The sequence below is a fragment of the Pan paniscus genome, chromosome 11 (genome assembly GCF_029289425.2).
Source record: "Pan paniscus chromosome 11, NHGRI_mPanPan1-v2.0_pri, whole genome shotgun sequence".
In the NCBI taxonomy this organism is placed as follows: domain Eukaryota; kingdom Metazoa; phylum Chordata; class Mammalia; order Primates; family Hominidae; genus Pan; species Pan paniscus.
This window is the reverse complement of record NC_073260.2, coordinates 120,684,111-120,704,368: the sequence shown is the minus strand read 5'-3', so window position 1 is coordinate 120,704,368 and position 20,258 is coordinate 120,684,111. Positions and strand designations below refer to the sequence as shown.

At 40.9% G+C, this 20,258-nt stretch overlaps 1 protein-coding gene across 4 annotated transcripts in view; it reads right to left on the bottom strand.

Moving 5' to 3' along the window:
- The window catches only part of GLIS3 (GLIS family zinc finger 3), a 491,641-nt gene that overhangs the window by 53,893 nt on the left and 417,490 nt on the right, over positions 1-20,258 (bottom strand). For all 4 annotated transcript variants that reach the window (XM_034967077.3, XM_063594501.1, XM_063594502.1 and 1 more), the window contains exon 7: positions 1,712-1,880. In XM_034967077.3, the coding sequence (XP_034822968.1) occupies positions 1,712-1,880 (169 nt within the window). The remainder of the gene's footprint in view (positions 1-1,711; positions 1,881-20,258) is intronic.

Here is a 20,258-nt window from a genome sequence, read left to right as displayed (position 1 = left end):
CTAAATAATTGCTCTTGAATAAATTCTCCATCCTCACTGCTTTGCCTTGCTTCAAGTAACCATATTGCTCACAAGGCCTCCTGCAATATTCTTCTCCTTGTTTTTCCCGTCTCTCCTTCCAGGTTCAGTTACTCAACTATCTTGCCACCTGAATTCTTTTGCTGTAATGTCAATCTGATTGCGTTTCTCTCTTAACAAAGAGCCTATAATGGTTCTTCATTCCTAGCAGGATAAGGGGCAAATTCCTTAGCATCAAATACACAATTCCACATAAGCCAACCTAATATTATCTGACTTCATCAGCCATGTATGCCTGGATGCTGTCATCCCAAGCTACTGAGACCTTCCCTGACGGTGTCCTTTCTGTTCCTCCCATCTTGGATATGTTCTTCTTGCTGCCTGGGATGCTGTGCCCCCATTGAGGCATCCAGAAAAGCCTTAGTCTTCCTTCAATGCCTACGTCACTGTGTCTTTCTTTCCCTCACCGCCTGAGACAGATTTAGAGACATCCTCTTTAGGCTCCTGTGGGATCTCTATTACATCATTTAACCAAACAGCCTTATTATACTTCATTTGAATGCCTGTCCTCACCATTCAAACCTGTAAGGGCAGGAGCATATTTTAATAACTTTTTGGACTCCAGCATCCAACACAGTGTCTGACACATAGAAGGTATTCAACAGACATTCATCAAACAAAATAATATGAATAAAGGAAGAAAGTCATAAACAGTAAAATATTATGGTTTATCAGCATTAAAACCACATATTACCAAACTGATAGGTCGGGCCAACAATGATGGAACCAGAGATTACTGGTGAAATCAAAGTTACAAAACTTTTATTCCTGCTGCCTATTCAACCCATTATTTTGTTCAACAATTGCCAGAACTACTTCTCCTCTGGATGTCTGGGAGTAACCAGGTAGGTCAACTCAAGCCAGATGACAAGTAGAGAGAGGTGACAAGAGGTGTGTTGGACAGCTCGGAGAGGACTGAAGCATCCAACCTCCTTCCAAAGCTACCTGTACTGATGCAGCCATACACTTGCCCTTGGGCAAGAGAAGTTCATTACAGCCTGCTCCACAAAAAGGGGAAGGAGATGGAGAAGCAAGAGATGCAGACCCTTATTTTGGTTTGTGGTACACAGAAGCACACGAGATTGGGAAACAGAAGTATGAAGGGCCTCGAAAGGCCTCTGGGGCCAATAAAGAATTCAGGAGTAAAAATATCATGAAGATCATGGTTGTTTAAAAATTCTCTCCCAGAAGTCCTTTGTGAGACAGATATTAATAGAAAATATTCAATGAGCAGCCTATATAAAATCCTGTGCCTTAACAATACTGATTTATGTGGCGAGGGCACCACCTGACATCGGGAAGTGTTTCGACCTGCATATACATTACCTTAAAATTGGGTCTCTGAAACAGACCGATGAAAGGTAGAAAGACAGGGAAATTCTGGTGTGTTTCCAGCACTGAAACTTCGGCTGGCTATTGCCAGTATCATTTCATTTGTTTTCCCGTGGAAAAATGAAACAGATAATGAGATATTTGGTCCACGTGCTTTGTGTATGTACTTTTAAAATGTCACCTTTGGGTAACTCAACCCACCAACGGATTATTAATAAAATTCAGCAACTGTCAAAGCACTTGTCTGTGAAGGGAGGTTTGGCGGCGACACCTATTAGGAGAGAGAGACAGATGGCCTTACCTCTCAGCTCCTGCGTCCACAGCTGTGAGTGGAGGTAACTGGGAGGAGGGGTTGTGGGGGCTCCCCTGTACATTATGTCCTGGAGAAGGGTGACTGACAGGATGTGGGGGTGGTACGGCCCCAGCAGCTGTTCCACTTCGGCTTGAATAATTGCTGGAGAAAATGGGAGCTGAAATCAAGGGAGAACAAACATGAGACCCTGCCCCAAAGGAAGCCCACATTTTTTAAATACCGAAGCCTGACAGCAAGCAGATTTGAGGGGCTTGTTTGTTTTTCTCTCGGTGGTTTTCAGGGAACAGTTCTCCCCTTCTTGGGTACACACAGCTTTTATTTTCATGGTGGAACAGGTTCCTCCGGAGCTCACGTCTGGCTCGCTTCAGGCTGATGTTCACGGTCTGTCTCCTAAGTGCTGCCATGCCCTGCCAGTTCCCTGTCTGGACACTGTATAATTAGTCAGTCTTGTACTGTTTGCATCTGTGCCAAGGTCTCTGTATTAGCACTTTTCAGTCACAGGGGATGAGAGTCAGGTAACAGAATATTTGGTCAGCTGACTGAGAAGGGCACAGCACAGGCCTTCTTCCTCTTCTCACTGCTGCAGTGAGCCACGGTAGGTCAGCTGGGGTCCCTCTCTGTCACTGCTAAATCACTGTAATGAGAACTGGAGCTTCCCTGATCCTAGCATGAACGTAGGATCCTGCACCCTTTTAACTTTAGAGTCTAACTAACCCAGGGAATTTTCCTGATGGTGTGATGAATATACTTGGCCTTCATCAAAGGAGTCTCTCAAACTACGAAAACACAGCTTCGGGATCTTCCCCCACTGTTGCCCGTTATGACACAGAGAGTGAGTTACAGTCCCATTCGTACGGGCAGCCTAGCCTTCGAGAACGGTATGTGACCTCAAACGTGAATATGTGCCCATTTAGATCAGCTAATTGGTACGATGTCACAGAAGAAACTGGAGCTTGTCACTTTCACAGTCTATCAGAAAGGTTCCCTCAGTGTCTGGGACCTACTCCGTAGACATCTCATTATGCTGCAATCATAGCAGCAGCATTAGGCTGAGTCTCTGTAACTTCCTTCTTTGTACAACGTTATGCTGAGCTCCATACCCATTTCTGTTCTTTTTGAACTTACTCTACTAATATCGAAGAATAAATGGATTTTAAAAAAAAATAAATCAGGTTCAGGATTAAGAAAGAGAAGCCACATTATCGAAAAGATTTGAGGGTTTAAAAGTTCAGGGAGTTGTATTTTTATACCAGTACCACTTTTCCCCAACCTCTCCAGGATAGAATAAGTACCCCAGATGACCTAGCCCCCAAAAGCTTAATCCAATGGAACAAGAGTTCAAGTATTTCAAGGAACATGTGAAGAGGCAGAATTACCATCTTCCCGCTCAAAAAGCTACTGACAAGGGTGTGATCTGATTTGAAGGGTTTATTTCTGGTAAATCAGCATTCTGTCAGGTTAACTCTTGTCCTCAGAAGCCTGTACCTACCACAGTCCTCCAAAGAGGTGGTGAGGCCTGAAAATGCTTACCAGTTCAGAAAAGCAAGGCTGAGCTTCTGTTGTGTGCGTCAGCTTCCATACAAGTTGCATATTTGCAAACTCACTAGAGTCACCTTATGAATCACTAACCTCATTTATGCTCAGCTAGCTCAGGGAACCACAATTCTGCTTGTATTCCAAATAATAATTTTACCCAGGGGAGAAGGCTGTTTGGATTGACTGTGGCAATAGTTTCAAAACTGGTGTTTGTCAGCATGGAGCTTGGTGTTTTATATACTATTCCAAAATCTAATGGAATAATAAAGGTCATAGAGATACTATGAAAACACAGCTAACTTTTTTTTTTCTGCTTCAGTGTAGAAATGTGAGTTCTCCTATTTATTTTGTTGTAGTTGCTGAATGCACCCAGTATTTATTTTTCCCCAGAGGTTTTTTTGTATGTATGTGCATGTGTTCATCACAAGGGAAGCATTGCCCCTGCTGTTTACAACCCAATGGGCAACAAGGAAACTTGGTGTGCACACTCTGTGTTCTACTCTATGGTCCAGCAGAAAGTGTGCTGCTTCTCAGAGGTCTATATTAGCTATACTTGGCATTAGCTACAATGACATAGGCGGGGAAATTGGGGATTGTTTGTAGCCTGCCACTCGCTCAGAGTTAAGCCTGGTTTAGGACCTCTCTTTCATCCCATTTAACAGCCAAGAAAAACCATCCATCATCCACCTGCCCCATCATCCATCTGTTCACCCATCTATCATTCAGCCGTTATTTTTATATTCCATATTGATAAGTGTCTATTACGTCCTTGATACTCTATGTGTGTTCCTGCCCTTGGGGAAACTGTAATTTAATGAAGGGAGCAGACCTCTGTATATCGATTTTCCCAAAATACCAAGACCTATTAGTATAAATCATTGGACAGTGTTAAAAGCACTTTAATGCACTTATTTGTGGCCCCACAATGCATCCTAAGCTCTGGCCAAACCAGACAACTGACCACACTCAAATGTATTATGACAATTTATACTACTGAGCTTTTTTCTGTGATGTCCTCTACCTTTTTCTACTGACTTCATTACATTTGCTCTATATGCAGAGTTAACTGTGTTCTTTTTATTCTTCTCTTAGCAGGCAATTATTCCACAAATATGTATGGGGTACCTATCATTTGGCAGACATGAAGCTAGGTCCTGGGACAGGAAACAAGACATCCTTGGTGCCTGGTATCTCCAAACAGCATCAGTTCATGTTCATTGAGTAAACAAAGATGAACAAGATATAAATGCCCATGGAATCTCGGGGCTCAGTGACTAGGACAGGGACAGAAAGGAACATTTATCCACCAACTCCTGTTCTTCATTTGGTGACGGTTGCCCCATCGGTCAAGATTAATTTGCTCACACTTTGAGGGGCACATGTACCAGAGTGGCTAAATGTTCTCACAGATACCCAACATCAGGGTATCAGAGAAGCCTCAGGGAAGAAAGCCAGAGGGACATGGTGCAGTTGAGGAGAGGTGCTACCATGCTACGGCTGGTGCATTAGCTGGCTGCATTAGCAAAGGCCACTAGAAACAGGTGGTGAAGGGGATGCTAGGTGGGGCACACGAGGTGTCAGCTATAGGGCTGAGGGCTCCAGAATATGCCCTCCAGCTGTGCTGGTTTGACTGACTGCCAGTAAAGCCCACGTCAACTGGTGTTGACTGACCACCAGTCAAGCCCACATCCATAGCCCTTCCCTTGAATGCTATGGCTGGTGAAGGGGACAGAAATGGGCAGTGGTCCTCTTTTACGGCCCCATGAGAACAAGAAAGGAGGGCTTTAGGGTTCAATTTAAAATCTGGATTTGGAAAATGTACTTCTTATCTAGGGTGGAGGAAATCACTTCTCTGGAAAACAAACAAGGTCTATGACTTGCCTCTATTTTCTATAGTATAGGAAAAATCTTACTTCTGGTGAGAAGGTGAGATTACAACCTAGTAGAAGCCTGTAAGTCAGTGTCTACATGACAGCACTTTGCATGCCAAGCCCAGGCCATGACTGCTCATTGTAGATGTTGCTTGTGACCAAGATGATGACCAGAAATTTGGAGGAAGTAACAACAGACACAAGCATGCTTTCCAACATTTATCCAATCCCCATCTCACATACCCTTCAAAAAAAATGGACAACACTCTGGAGTCAGAGAGCTGTGGCTTCAACAGAATTGTCCCTGGTCTCTGCCAATGATCCACTGTGGCGTAGGAAATGCTCTTTTACTTACCCTGACTTCTAGGAATTTCTGACCATATCACAGTCACACATCCAGAATTCAATCTTTATTACTACAGTCTAGGAATATTCTTTTATGCATTCATTCTTCCAAACACAATTTTCCAGCACCTACTCTGCACCAGGCAGGTGCTAATCTCTATTAATGTTTTAAGTCTGAATATCTGCCGACTTCATACAGACTTTCCCACCACAACATATGGTTCCAGACAAATGTTCAGGTTTTGCCAAGTGATTTTTAACCTCAGGAAGAAAATCTCCACCTTAGAGTAAAACTGTAATGTCATTCGCAAAAGGAAAAACTTCCTTCCATACACATTCAAAATAATTTTCCAAACTCAACCAATAGGGCACACAATGTGGCCTATCGATCAAAACATAAGGAAGAGAGCTGATCCCTCCAGGACACAGGGCAATATTAACAAAAGTGTTGTCATCAAATCAGCCGACACACACAGGCTGCCCACAGGAGCAGCCTTCATTGTCTGTGTCAACTCAGGGGTCATTACTGCTTTCAAGGCTGGAAGAGGGCTTCTAAGTGAACTTCCAGACGTACCTGATGACTGGCAGCCGGAACAACTGATTAAGCACAGCAGAGGAACATATTGGAAATTCTTATTGCTTTTGTGATTAAGAGATGGTAGTCTCCCTAAGGAAATAAAATCCTGTTCTTGAGATGAATACGTGAGCCTTGTCTTCAGCAGAGGCCAGGTACTGGCCTCCCTGCTGCCATGGGCTTTCTCTTTCTTAGTGGCCTGGCTCCCTGCAGTCTCTCATCCATCTACAGTAGAGGTAGGTGGAGGTAACTCAGTTGAGCTTTATAATTTTAACAAAGCAGCATCTGTTGATCTATGTGGTTCTCAGATGCCATCTCATAGGCTACCAGAGCATTCTAGGCTGGCACCTTTAGCTCAGGTTAATTTGGTTAGTATGCAGTTCTCTTTGTCCAAATGAAAACCATTAATCTATATTTCTAATGGGTATAAACAGGGCACCCTTGGGGTTACTTCAGCTGTAACATATTTATTGTGTGGCTGGAGGGAGGCCAAGAGTGTTAGTAGCATCCCCAAATAAAGATTACTTGTCTCAGGCCATCACCAGAGCGGAGGAAGGCTACTATAGGCATTGCTTGGTAACTGTGTTTTCATCACTTCAGAGGGAAAGGATGAAGACCTCCCTTGTCAGGCTAAGGTATATTAAAAACAGCCAATATGCATTCTTGTTTAAAACTATGTGAGCAGCAAGAGTCCTGCTTCTCAAGCTTTAATGTGCAAATAAATCATCAAGGTAAAATACAGATTCTGACTCACTAGGTCTTGGGGGTGCTGAGGCTGCTGGTATGGAAACTACACTTTGAGTAGTAGGTGCTGGGGATCCTGTCTCAGCTTCATTTCATCTTCTTGCTGCCCCTTGATACCTTGGAATCAATAGTTAAGATTTATTGAGCATTTATAATGTGCAAAGTTCTTTATAAACATTTCCCCAGTTTGCTGATGAGGAACTTGAGGCCTATTCTGGTTCCTGGTTAAGTTACCTGGCTTAGGTCACATGGCAGGCAAACAGCGGAGCTGGAATTCAAATCCGGGAAGCCTGATTTTATTAATAGATCACATGACCCAGAACACCACCCTATATTGCCTCCCAAAGGCAAGATAGATTCAAGAAAAGGCATAAAAGTGTTGTGTCAGGGCCCCTGAACACTGTTTGCAAAGGCTGCTTGTTGCCAATAGCCACTAATCCCCCACCACAAACAACACACAAGCAGCTTTAGCCATCAAACTGTAGGTTAGAATGCAAAAAGGATATTCCCATTTCTGTTTCTGCCCATCCTGAAAGCAATTCAGCATTGAAGAGAGAAGTTTTCCAGCTCTGAAAATTACTTCAGGCAAGAAATTAACTGAATTATTTGGTTTAGAAAGCAAACAGCTGGTAGGAAATGTGCTTTTTCCCAAATAAAGATTTCAGATACTTGCTAGAGGCACATTGATCCACTGCTGGGAAAAGAAGGAAGGCAGGGAAGGGTTATTCGTGAGCAATTAGTTATATGCATCCTTTACCACAAGCAAGAATGATGTTCTGGGCTGAAAGGCCACCAGTTGTCAATAATGCACCAAGGGGAGGTTTACCGGGCAGATCTGCAACCACTGAGCTGCTTTGTAAATCTGCGTTGGAGTCATTCATGGTTGCATTATGGCCATGGTGCTGCTCCTCATGCAGGCTTGCTCTCATAGAAAAGGGGGAACCGGTATTACCCACACACTGTGAATTCACGTATAAGTAGTGCTAGAGTAATGTTGAGATCCTGACAAATGACATTATTGCTTGGTGGCTGGAACACGGGAAGAGGTATTGGCTCACCATTCATCTCTTGGGCACTATTTCCAGGGTCAAGGCACGGAGGATAAGCTAATCAATGAAATCAGGGTAAACAAGTTTTCACGGAGACACTGAAAAGAATGAGAAGCCCCATGTGAATGGTGAGTTCAATCTTGTCTCTTTGTCTCTCTCCCTGGAGAATTTTAGAGCTGAGAAAAGTTCGGGAACAGTTGGACAACAGAAATTCTGATTCCCTCAGCCTCATCAGAAATCGGGCACTTTATAGAGACGCTGTCAGTGTGGTTAGTAACAGAACAAAGCATACACAATGTGAGACAGATAGACCTGAATTAGAATCTTAGCCTTAGCTATTAATAGCAATGTGTCTAGGCAAATCACTTAACCTAAGTTTCAGTTTCTTCATCTTAAATAAGGATAATACCTCACTGGACTGTGACGAGGATTATAGAATGAGCAGAAGACACTGAGCATATGCCTGAACGCCAGTCAAGTGCTCAAGAAACCACTGTTGCTATTATTTGGCTACTTATATTATTGTAATTATTACCATTATTAATAGAACTAGGGAAAGATAAGGGTACATGTTGCTCCCAAATGGTAAATCTCGAATAAAGTATGACCTCCTATCTAAACTACAGATGGAAGAATTCATACAAATATAAACTGTGGTGTTACTTTACAAATGCAGAAGAGTTTACATACCATTCTCAAATAAGCTTTTTGTTGTTCTATTTTTTTTATATGAGTTGCTATGAAGTGGGGCCTGTGAAAGAGTCCTCAAGGGTTAAAATGTACTTTATTTTGCACGAGTAGAGTAATACACACCTTTTGAGTTACAACCCATAATGCATTTCAGTTTAAAAGATAACAAGTCATTTTCATGCATGACTGCACTTCGTTAAGGAGAGAAAATGGGCTGTTACTAAAATGTCAACACAATTGTCCCTCTTGAAGCTTAGTTATCTTGAAGTATTTTTACACTTTCAGCACTTCTTTTTGTTTGTTTCTCCAAGAGCATAAAGATCCAGAATTTTCAGGATTCAAGAAAGACTTTCCCTTCAGACATTCTGAAGAAAATTACCAATACTGGGGGTGACTCAAGTTTTGGCCCCCAATAGTGAAAATACAAGGTCTGGTGCCTTCTGCGGTCTTTTTGCATTTCACCTTGGAGCAATTTAATTGTGTTGTCCTTCAATGAAAAATGCTCTCTGAACCTAAATTCACAAACCAGAAAGAGATTTCTAGCAAGGAAAATGCCCTGTCAGGGTCACTTGGAAGGCTGCATTTGGTATTGAGGTTAATTGGAGAACGAGAGAGAGGCCTCAGCTAATCTTAGCCTTGCTGCCAATGAGTAGAAGGAGCTGGTTTTCTTTTTTCCTTCTTCTTAATGTCTGATCATTTCTCCCCTTCCCCTGCCTCTGCATCAGGAAGGGCATCATTCCACATTCTACCTGTATTAGGAAAAAGTAGCTTCTTAAGGGTTTGCACAGTCATCTCTCTAATCTTTCCCTTCTCCTTGTGGCATGAAAACTTTTAATATTGCCAATCCCTAAAAATCTATTATTTCTGCCTGTCTTTTTTTTCCTTCCCACTTTGCAGTGTAGAGTATCATTATCCAGCAGCCCTGATAAGAGGATAATGAAACAATCCCTTCTCAACTGGATCGGGTGGCTGTCAGACTAAAATGACATCACCCGTACATCCTTGACATGCTACCCCAAGCTAATTGATGGCAAACATTGGCAACTGTCTCCCATGCACCAAGACAAAGAAAACATATTCATGTCACCTGATGGGAGAGCTACCTGGCAACGGATAAACAAATGTGTTAGGGAGATGTTCTATTAAGGTAAGTGAGGGCACGGCTCTGTAGAACATGCCTATTAACTTTGAGCTTAAGCGTGCTGCTATTCTCTAGGGAACAGAAATAAATAAAGCAAAATGAGAATTTATTGATGTCTGGACAGCTACATGAATATTCAGGTTCTCTTACAAATAGATATTCCCCCATGAGCTCCAAACTTCTGCGTAGGCTGCCCATTTACATTTCCACATCATGCAGCTGGATTTATAGCCAGGGAAGAGGTGTTAGTGTTTGGAAGAGGATACAGGTTTATATGCTTTTCTGGAGTACCCTGCAATACAGCTAGAAGATAGTGGCTGATGCCATCCACATAAATGTCAAAAGGTACCATCAAGCATTCCTAAATACCAGGTCTAATTAACTTCATGTTAGGAAAAGCTCCGGAAACATCTGCATTTCAGAACAAAGACATTTTGTTACCAGTAGAATGGCATCATCTGGCAGCTCTATCAACTTCTCTGGGATGAATCTTTCATACAGCCCTCTTAGATCTTTCCAAGCAATGCATGACACAGCTAACCTCAAATCTCCTACCTTTTCTGTCTTTTCTCCACCTCCCAACCTACCTGCTACTCACCTTCGAACGATTCATTACACAGAAAGTCAGTAAAATAGCTGGAACAAGCAAACTATTCAGACTACCCTGTGGGAAACCTGTCATTTCCTCCTGGTCTGTGTGTTACGTTAACCCTCATTGGGACAGAGTGGGAAGGCAGAAAAAAAGGAGAAAGATGGGGTAGACGTGGCCAATCACTCCTGGAAGTTCTTACAGAAAGATCCCTCACCTTTTTTTGGAACTAAAAGTTTTACTTGGCCACAAGAAACAAAGCTGCAGTAAAAAATACTGGGTTCCCAATCTCCTCATTACTCATGCCTCAACTATCTCCTACCTGTACCATGTTGACCACAAAAGATATTTCCTCCCTTTCAGAGCATGCTGAGACAATCCCACCCACTCTACTTTCACGTGACTTCTAAAATCACTTCACAGTGAAGGCTTCTTGGAAACAGATTTTTAGCATAGACAGCCAGTCTGATTTTTAATGCACTATTATTCTAGCCAAAGTCAAGGGATGACCTATCAACTCTGAACTCTCTGAGAGAGCCTCCCCCTTTCCTGGATGTGTAAAATGAAGTAACAACAGCCCTTCTGGAGAATTATGGTATAGCGAGGAGCTCACAGCTTCGATTATCATGAGCCCTGGGTGAAACTGCATCGACAATGAAGCTGGTTTTGTTATGACTCCAGAGAACCCTCTTTCCTCCTTTATTCACACTCTGACCACAGTCTTCCATTTGGCCATCAGGCGCTTCATGTTACCTCCTAGCTTACTTTACTCCCAAGATAGATGCTAGAAGGTACTCACATGGTGTCATAAGTTTATGCCCATATACAACATTTTTTCAAATGATTTTTATGTAAAGGCTTTTATCTGTATCTGGAATGGAGGGTTCAGCCTTCGGTTATATCCATTTCAAACATCCTTGTTGCTGGTAGAAAATATATTTTGAGGAAGCAAGTGACATCCCTGTTAGAATGTGACTCGATGGGTCCCTAAAGTTCAATATTTCAATTATTTGCTTTACTTTAGGCTTTAATTTATATGTCTAGGAGAGGCTTAGATTTTCGAAAACATAACTCTTGATATTCAAGAATTTGAGATACTTTCCTTTCTAGGAAAACAATCTTGGGCAGAATAAAACCAGGACTGCCCCTGCCTCTGATCTCTTTGCCAGCCTTTAGCACCTCATAACTAGAATGGAGCCCCACCTGTCCTGAGGCAGCTTCTTCCTAAGTGAGAGCCACGTTAGTCAGTGCTCCCACAATGGCCCAGGCTGCTTCTGCAGGTGTCTTCTTGCAGTGTGTTGCCTTTAACCAGTAATAGTTCCATTAGAGGGCCACTACTTTTGGGGTTCCATAGAGTGCCCTGGGAGACCTATGAGTACTGGATAGTACGTGTGTTCTGGATGCCTTCAATGGAAACAGCTTTGCCATTATCGGTTTTAAATATCGGGCCTTAAAAAGTCTCCAAAAACCCATGGACTAGAAGACTACTAAAGTATTTGCTAAATCTAAAATATTATGGGGATCAATAAAATGATAAAATCTGCGTGTATTACATGATCCTAAACTGTCTTATAATACATTCTCCTCTTTAATTCATTTCAATTAATCCACTTTATGGATGCCTTGATTTCACTCAGTCATTTTGATGAATGTCTCAGATGTAAGTATAAAACAGGGCTTGGCAAACCTTTGTTGCAAAGGAGCAGACAGAAAATATTTTAGGCTTTGCAGGCAAAGAGGCAATGTTCACATTCTTCAGGCAACTGTTCTCACCTAAAGGCTAATAACTTTAAAAAAAATTTTACATTAAAAAATCTTAAAACCATCCTTAGTTCTCAGGCCATGCAAAATCATGGGGCAGGCCAGATTTGGCCTATGGGCCATAGTTTGCTGATTCTCGGTGTAATAACTGTTGCGTGCTAACTACTGAGAACCATCATGAAAAGACTAGGGAACTGTTTTTGAAATATGAAAACTAAATTTGAGGTAAGCAACAGTCAAGAACAGTTTTTTTTAGACACCTGAGAGTATATTTTGAGATAAATGACATGGCCTGGAAGAGCCTATTTACAAAATGACATCAGGACCAGGGCTACATCCCAGCAATACCAAAACAAGGAATATGTAAAATTGCATTGGCTGAGGCCATCAATCCCATTTCTCCTTTCTTCCACCTGCCTCACTCTCACAAATTCACTGTTCATTAAATTCATTTTACAAGCAGGCAATGGCACTCTGTACAACCAGTATAAGGATACTTCTACTCTTCATGGAAACAACAACAACAACAGAAGTCTAATTTGCAGATCAGAAAATGGGCCTTAGAATACAGAAGCTCCAGTCCTCAACTTGATTTAAATTCTTCTTGGAAGGAACGCTTTATGTCAGCACATCTATTACTGACTACCAAGTAGTAGCACCCAGCATAAAAGACATGGATAGAAGGGGTTCTATTCACTGCCACAGACATTGACTTCATTCACAATTAATTATCCAAGATTTTAAGCAAGAAGGAAAGAAAAAAAAAAAGAACATGAGCATCTGCCAATTGCCGGGGAGTGTACTAAACTCTTTTATGTTATCTCATTTAGTTCTCATAGCAGTCCTATGGAGTCAGTATTATTATTATTACAGAAAAGGAAAAGTAACCTCCCCAAACTGAACATCTAGGGACTGAAGATCCAGAACTGGAGTTTAGATTTAGCTCCACGTTCTTTCTGGCATAGCACGCTGTCTCTAAAAAAACAAAACAAACAACAACAACAACAACAACAACAAGAAACCCACCAACAACACTATTTTTGAATGACCAAACCCTAGTAACCATCAAAACACAATTTTGACATTGTGAGTTTGGGGGCATTGCCACCCCAGTGATGGCTTTGTAATTCCAATTTGCTTTTCTTTAGAGAGCTACTAGATTTCCTTAATTAAAAAATGCCATGTGAACTACTGGCAAAGTAGTGGAATACAAAATGTAAAGAAACATATTTCAGTTTTCTTTTATTCTACTGAGTGATGTTGATTGTATTCCCAAACTTTAGGCTTCCACTTTTCCTTCTTTCCTCAAAAAAAAAAAGAAGAAGAAGAAAGTAGGAGGAGGAGGAGGAGGAGGAGGAGGAGGAAAAGGTAGGTAATTGGTAATCTGTGGCATCTGTTCTCTAATTTTCAGAACTACAGCACGTATTTTTATATTATTTAGATAAAAGCAACAGTAGTTACAACTATTAGATGCTGAACACTTACTGTGTTTAAAGAACTCTCTTTACGTCATTTAATCCAGCAACTGATCCCACTAAGAGGAAAATTCGGGCTACAGGAAGAAGTATCATTTCCATTTATAGATGTTACATTTGAGCACAGATTGGCTAAACCGATGATCACAGGGATTGTACAAAACGTGGTCAGTAATGTAATTTAAGAAAAAAGAGCCGCTGCCATGGTTCATGCTTGGAATCTCAGAACTTCGGGAGACCAAGGCAGGAGGATTGCTTGAGTCCAGGAGTTTGACATAAGCCTGGGCAAGACCTTGTCTCTACACAAAATAATTTAAAAAATAAATTAGCCAGGTGCGGTGGCACATACCTGAAGTCTCAGCTACCCAGAAGGCTGAGGCAGGAGGATGACTTGAGCCCAGGGGTTCAAGGTTACAGTGAGCTATGATCATGCCACTGCACTCTAGCGTGAGTGGCAAAGCAAGATCCTGTCTCAGAAGAAAAGACACAAAATTTTGTCCATTCTTGCTTTTTGTATAGCTATGACTCCGAACTGCCTTAGTCCTTCAGAACTATGAATCCTAGATCATTACTTTCCCAACTGCAAAATCTTGTAGGGTAGCTGATGCATCGCATCTTTCATGAAGTACATCCACTTCTCAGAAATGCTTCACAGGCATCCCTGTGAACCAGCCTGAGGAGCAAATTCCTGTGCGCGTTGATGAGACTTTATCACATTTTCTTTTTAATCGTGAAGAGTTCCCCTTTCTGCAGCCACTCACTCCTAGAAGGTAGAAAAAAGGACTTTCTCTACGTCCCCAAGGAAAAGGTTCCAGTGAAGCTTACAGACCCCTCACTTCTTAAGGTAGGACTAGGTGTTAGTAGAAACTCCAGGGTAAGACTCAACTCTGAAATCCAGGGCTGATGGGTAGTGAGAGTAGAAGCAGGACATGAGCAGCTAAGTTCATTAGAGAGAACGGGACTGGAGTCTCAGGAGCAAACCCAGGTCACAGCTAGAAATAGGGAGTTCTAGAAGCAAGGCAAAAAAAGGCAGCCTGGAAATTTAGGTAGAAAAACTAAGACTCCAGTAAGACTCCAAGAAGGCAGCTGCAACTTCTGATGTATCAATGCCTGCTGTAAAGGCAGTGTTAATGGTTTGAGTCACGGCCGGGGCACCTGAGCAGGGCAGATCAGCCCATGACAATATTGACGAAGACAGCATAAAAGCCAGTATTCTGGGACAGTGCTGATAGCTGTGTGGAATGAATAAATTCCACAATACCCTCTATTCAGTGCCTGCAATATGCTCTCTTATTACTGTAAAATATGGCAAGTAATATCCAAGTTATAATTCATTAATGTCCCTTAATTTAGAGTCTTTGCTATTCTTAAGATTTTCAGTAACCATACAAGTATAAAAAAGATGAAATTTGACTGTGGCTACAAACACCCTGAATAGGAACAGTTTTTTTTTTTTCTTTACTCTTCACATGAAAGAGACATAACCACCTATGTTTTTCTTTCCTTGGAAGGTAAATTCAGTTGAAGCAGAAAGTCAGAACTTTAGACTCAGCAGTCTGTTCTATAACCTCTTAACCATAAAAAGTATTAGCTTCTCATTTCAGAAATTTTATCCTGAATTCTCCGTTTTGCCACCTTCTTAAGACCTGCTTCAGGTACACCTCAGAGTATAATAGACCCAAACTTCTCTTCTCATATGCCAGTTGATTACTGGTGAAATTATACACATTTAACTTTTATTTTAAGTTCAGGGTTACACGTGCAGGTTTGTTATATAGATAAGCTTGTGTCATGGGGGTTTGTTGTTCAGATTATTTCACTGCCCAGGTATTAAGTCTACTTGTTTTTCCTGATCCTCTCCCTCCTCCCACCCTCTACCTTCCGATAGGAGAAATAATAATACAAAAATAACCAATACTTTTCCCAGTAAGGATAAAGCTGCAATTGCCCAGCCTCGCTACTTGCCTCTCCTCCTCAATGAGGTATGGAATTGTTTTTGCTCACCTACAAAAATATTTTTACAGCAAAACTTGCACATATTGTAAAACTGGGTAATTCAGCTTAATCTTGCATGAAAAACTAACATGAATACAAGGGACTAAGTGGATATGAAAAATTGAAGCACCAAATTAAGCAGCCTGCAAACATATAAAGGCATTAACATTAACTGCAAACATGCAGATGAGCCCTGTGCTGGCTGGGAATCAGAATCTTCATTTTCTTCAGCTGAGTGGTTATAAGATCTCACTCTTAATCAAAATATGAGCAGTGCCATTATAACGCTGCTGTGGGGTGACAAGCAAAATATCCACCTATAGGTTTTATGTAGTGAGAAACAGAACTAGATACTACAGTGCAATTCTAATTCTAACTCCTCCCAGTCAAAATTCAGGTCATGTTTTCCCAGAAGTCATATGCCTACATTTTATGATCCAGAGCAATGGTTTTCAAAGGCTGAAAAACATTTGACCAGCAGCAGCACCTGGACCAGCAGCACCTGGTGGTGTCACCTGGGAACTTGTTAGAAATGTCTGGCAGAAATTCAGATTCTTGGGACTCACTCAGACCTTCTGAATCAGAAACGCTGGGGGTGGGGCCCAGCAAACTGTATTTTCACAAGATTTCCAGGTGATTTGATGCATACTGAAGGACTGGCTCAGGACTAGAGGTGGGGGCTCAATTAACAGCTTAAAATGACCAGTGCCTACAACAGAGAAGTATGAAGCTTGCTCCTGACTTCACTGCATTTTCCAATCGATCTCGGTGGACCATCACAGATGCAAGACAGGTTACAAAAACGGCAAGGTTTTGATAGCAGTTCAAAGGAATGCTTCACACAGACTTTGCCAAATGTTTACCTTTAAATCCCTTATGTGCCCCAAGTTTCCACCTCCTGCTGACCAATTCCAAAATTGCTCTGCTGCTTTTTCACCTTTGTGAATTCCAAACAAAGCAGTGCTTTTGAAGTTAATGCAAGTAATAACTATGCATTTTTATAATGCTCTATGTCTTTTTAAAGACTTTTATATAGTCATGTTGTTTAATCTTCACAACTCTCCTATTAAGTTTAACCTACTGGGAAATGTGTGTGGTAGTTGAGAACCCTCTAATAAATCTCTAACTTAATAACCATTTTTTGAGAACAGACTATATGAAGCACTTTTACAGAAAATTATTTCTAACACAACTCTGCAAGCTGTCCTACGACAGCAAATACTCAATTTAAGAATGTAGAAAACATATTAAAACATGTACCATAAAATTACATTAAAATGAAATAGTAACTATTTCACAAATTTCTGTTAAATCCTGTATAGATTTTTATATGGTGCTATTTATTATAAAAAGTAATGATACTGTAAGAGAGAAGCCATCACCTCCCAGTAAGGAGGGTAAAGTGAAGAGAATAACACGTGACTTCAAATAATCCTGCTCCAAAAAAGTATTTTTCCTTCTACATTTCCCTATATTATCTGAACAAAACATCTATTTTTTTTTCTTAAAAATCTAAGGTTACATTCAAAATTTAGATAATTCAACAGGAATTGTAAGCTCTAAACATAACGATTATTTTATAACCCAATACAATTGGAATCAATAAAATTCCCTTCTTCTCGTAGATTTCTCTTGTTCCAGCTGTGTTAGCTCATCCTTGATGAGTAGTTTCTGTGGGACTCAAACATCTCAACCACACTGGCCTCTATGATGTCTTCATGGCTTAGGTCATTTGCTAAGGTCATGTTTTACTGAATCTGTAGTACAGCTTCGGTTTGAAAGGAGCCATAATTTTTGTGGTCATTCATGGGACAGATCATCTTCCATACAGCATTCACTGTTAATAAATGGACTCCCTGCCAAGACCAGGCACTGTTCCACACTGTCCCTGATATCTCAGACTCACCAAATATGGGCTTCTATATATCATTAGTTCATCACAGGTGTTCACCAGAAGATATACAAGCACTAAGCCTTCAAAGTGGCATTCACACTTCGATCAACAGGATATGAAATAGTCCCTCTTAGACTATCAGATAAATCATCTAAATTTACAGGCCTGGCCTGGGGCATTATTATATGGAACACAGAACCTTTGAACAAAAGGGCAAAAAATATAAATGAGCCATCCTTGAGGCCTGCTTATTGCTGCCTTGGCCTTCCTGTTAGGTTACAGCATTGCTCTCAGGTGAGCTCAGGAGCAGGCTTGGGGAGGCCTGGGATTTTCAGAATAGTAGACAAGTAAACACCCTAATTTTATTAAAGTCATCCTCAGCATGGCCTCAAGTGATATTTGGCTGCTTTAACCTGGGACACTATTATCTTTCACAGAAATAAAAGTATTTTCAGGCAATTCTTTCCAATCAAGCTCTGTCTTTTCAACCTGAAAAGTTTGTTTCAATGAGGGAAGGCAACACTTCAGGAGAAGTGCAAGACTTGTATGTTCCAGAACTGCCATCTTCCCTGTTCATCTTCATGCTGTGCAAACTATCCTTCTCTTAGAATGTTATAAAGCATCATATACTTGACAAGAATTTCCATTGCAAAACTATGACTTCTTCACACCACAAGTCCTCAATCGTTGTGGCTTCTGAAAGATTATGGTGCTCAATGCCAAATTTAACTGCCTCCTATTCTATGCTCACACATACTCAACGGGTTTCCATCAAAATATTTTTGTGATAAATTAATTTACTAGCACTTAAAGGTAGAAGTGCCTGACAATCATTAAACAAATATTTTCTTGATTTTGTATAATAGAACATAAAAGGGAATAACTCCAAGTACTTTTGCTATTTAGCCAAGTCTTAATCTTCATCAAATTGTCTTAACACTTCAGATTTTACATTTAACTAATTGATGAAGTTTCCTTTTGCACCTTTGGCATTTTTCATGGTTTGGCTTCTTTCCATAGATCTAGGGCGAAGGTTTGCAGTGGATGTTAATATGCACTCCACACAAGCACATTTCTAGAACTTTAAAAGAAAGGCTTAAATTTTTGTTTTGTCATTTTTTCCCCCTGCCTGGTTCTGCCTCTTGGTTTGTTGCCTACTCTGCAAAACAAAAGGCGTAAGATTTTTTTAAAAGGAAGAAAGTTAGAAAGCAAAATCATACCTGAGGGAAGGAGGAATAAGGAAAGAAGTAGGGCCCGAGCACGGTGGCTCATGCCTGTAATCCCAGCACTTTTGGAGGCCGAGGTGAGTGGATCACCTGAGGTCAGGAGTTTGAGACCAGCCTGGCCAACATGGTGAAATCCAGTCTCTACTAAAAATACAAAAAATTACCCAGGTGTGGTGGTGCACACCTGTAGTCCCAGCTGCTAGGGAGGCTGAGGCAGGAGAATTGCTTGAACCTGGGAGGTAGAGGTTGCAGTGAGCTGAGATCGTGCCACTGCAGTCCAGCCTGGTTGACAGAGTGAGACTCCCATCTCAATTAAAAAAAAAAAAAGAAGTAGAGAGGGTAAACTTTCACAGTCATAAGGTACCTGGAGAAGTAAAATTCTGGGAACAAAGTTGAGCAGTATGATCATCTGCATGTTTCAAGTGTTCTCAAGAGTTATGGAAAATGTGGGTCAACCTGAAGACACTCCACTGATGGTTGGAGCAACTTAGGTATCCTTGCCCCTTAGGAGGCAAACCTACCACAGCCGGAGGCTCTAATTCCAGAGCTCAAAATCTTTTTGAGGACCGAATATAGAAAAGAGTCATGGACAAAAAGTGGACATTTGCTTGGAATGACAAAAACATTTCAAGCTGAACCTTAAAATATTTAAAACTCTAAAGCTTTAAAAACACTACCAGACATATAAAAACAGACACCAAGACAAATGTGACAGTTTCGAAAATGAGCCATATGCTGTATGCTACATACAACAAAGGTGCTAATGTTTTCCATAGATATGGATAGCATTGCTTCCCAAACCCATTTCTGAGAGGATTAAATACAGCCAGACTAGCCCATCACTAGAAACCATTTATATTGTATGTTAAGCCATTTTTCAATCATTTCTGGTTAGTGTTGACTGTTGACTATTGGGTTCCAGGTCTTAGTAAGATCATAGATTTATGAACTGAAGTAGTAGGGGAATGCTTTATAGGCTGTTTAAAATTGTTTGCTAATTTAATGTGCTGAAATAAATGTTCATATATCAAATACTGAACAAATCAGACATACAAAAACAAAAGCTAGTCATGGTTTTTCATATATATATATATATTTAATACAAAATATTTATGTATGTGTTGGTAACACTGCACATTGATATATTTGATGTCTGTATATGAACCTGTACCTGAAACCTCTGTAAGTTTGGTCAACCCTTCTTCGTCTCATCTCCCTGTGTCTCAAAAAGCAGAGGCTATGTTGTCCCCAACAGTAAGTGCTTAAAGCAACTGATAAAGGTCCAATGGGCCATCATTAAGGCCCAGTTTTGATGACTGATGCTCTTGCAATACTTGCTTACTGCCCTTTCTCTCTGCATCTGAATCAACTGAGAACTGTCAAATTTAAAACATTGTACAAGGATGTCTTTCTCCCATTCCACTGCAATGCATCTGTAAATTTTAAATTCTAATGGCTTATTCATACTTTTCAAAAGAAAAAAAACAGTCTGCTGCCAAACCTGGCTCTGGAATCAGATGGGGGTGGGGGTAGTATCTGCAACGCACAGAAAATAGAAAATTCTCATTGTCTGGAATGTGGAGATGGTAAATCTTTTTTTTCATCTTCATAGCATGACTGTAAGAGTGTTCCATATGTAAGGACA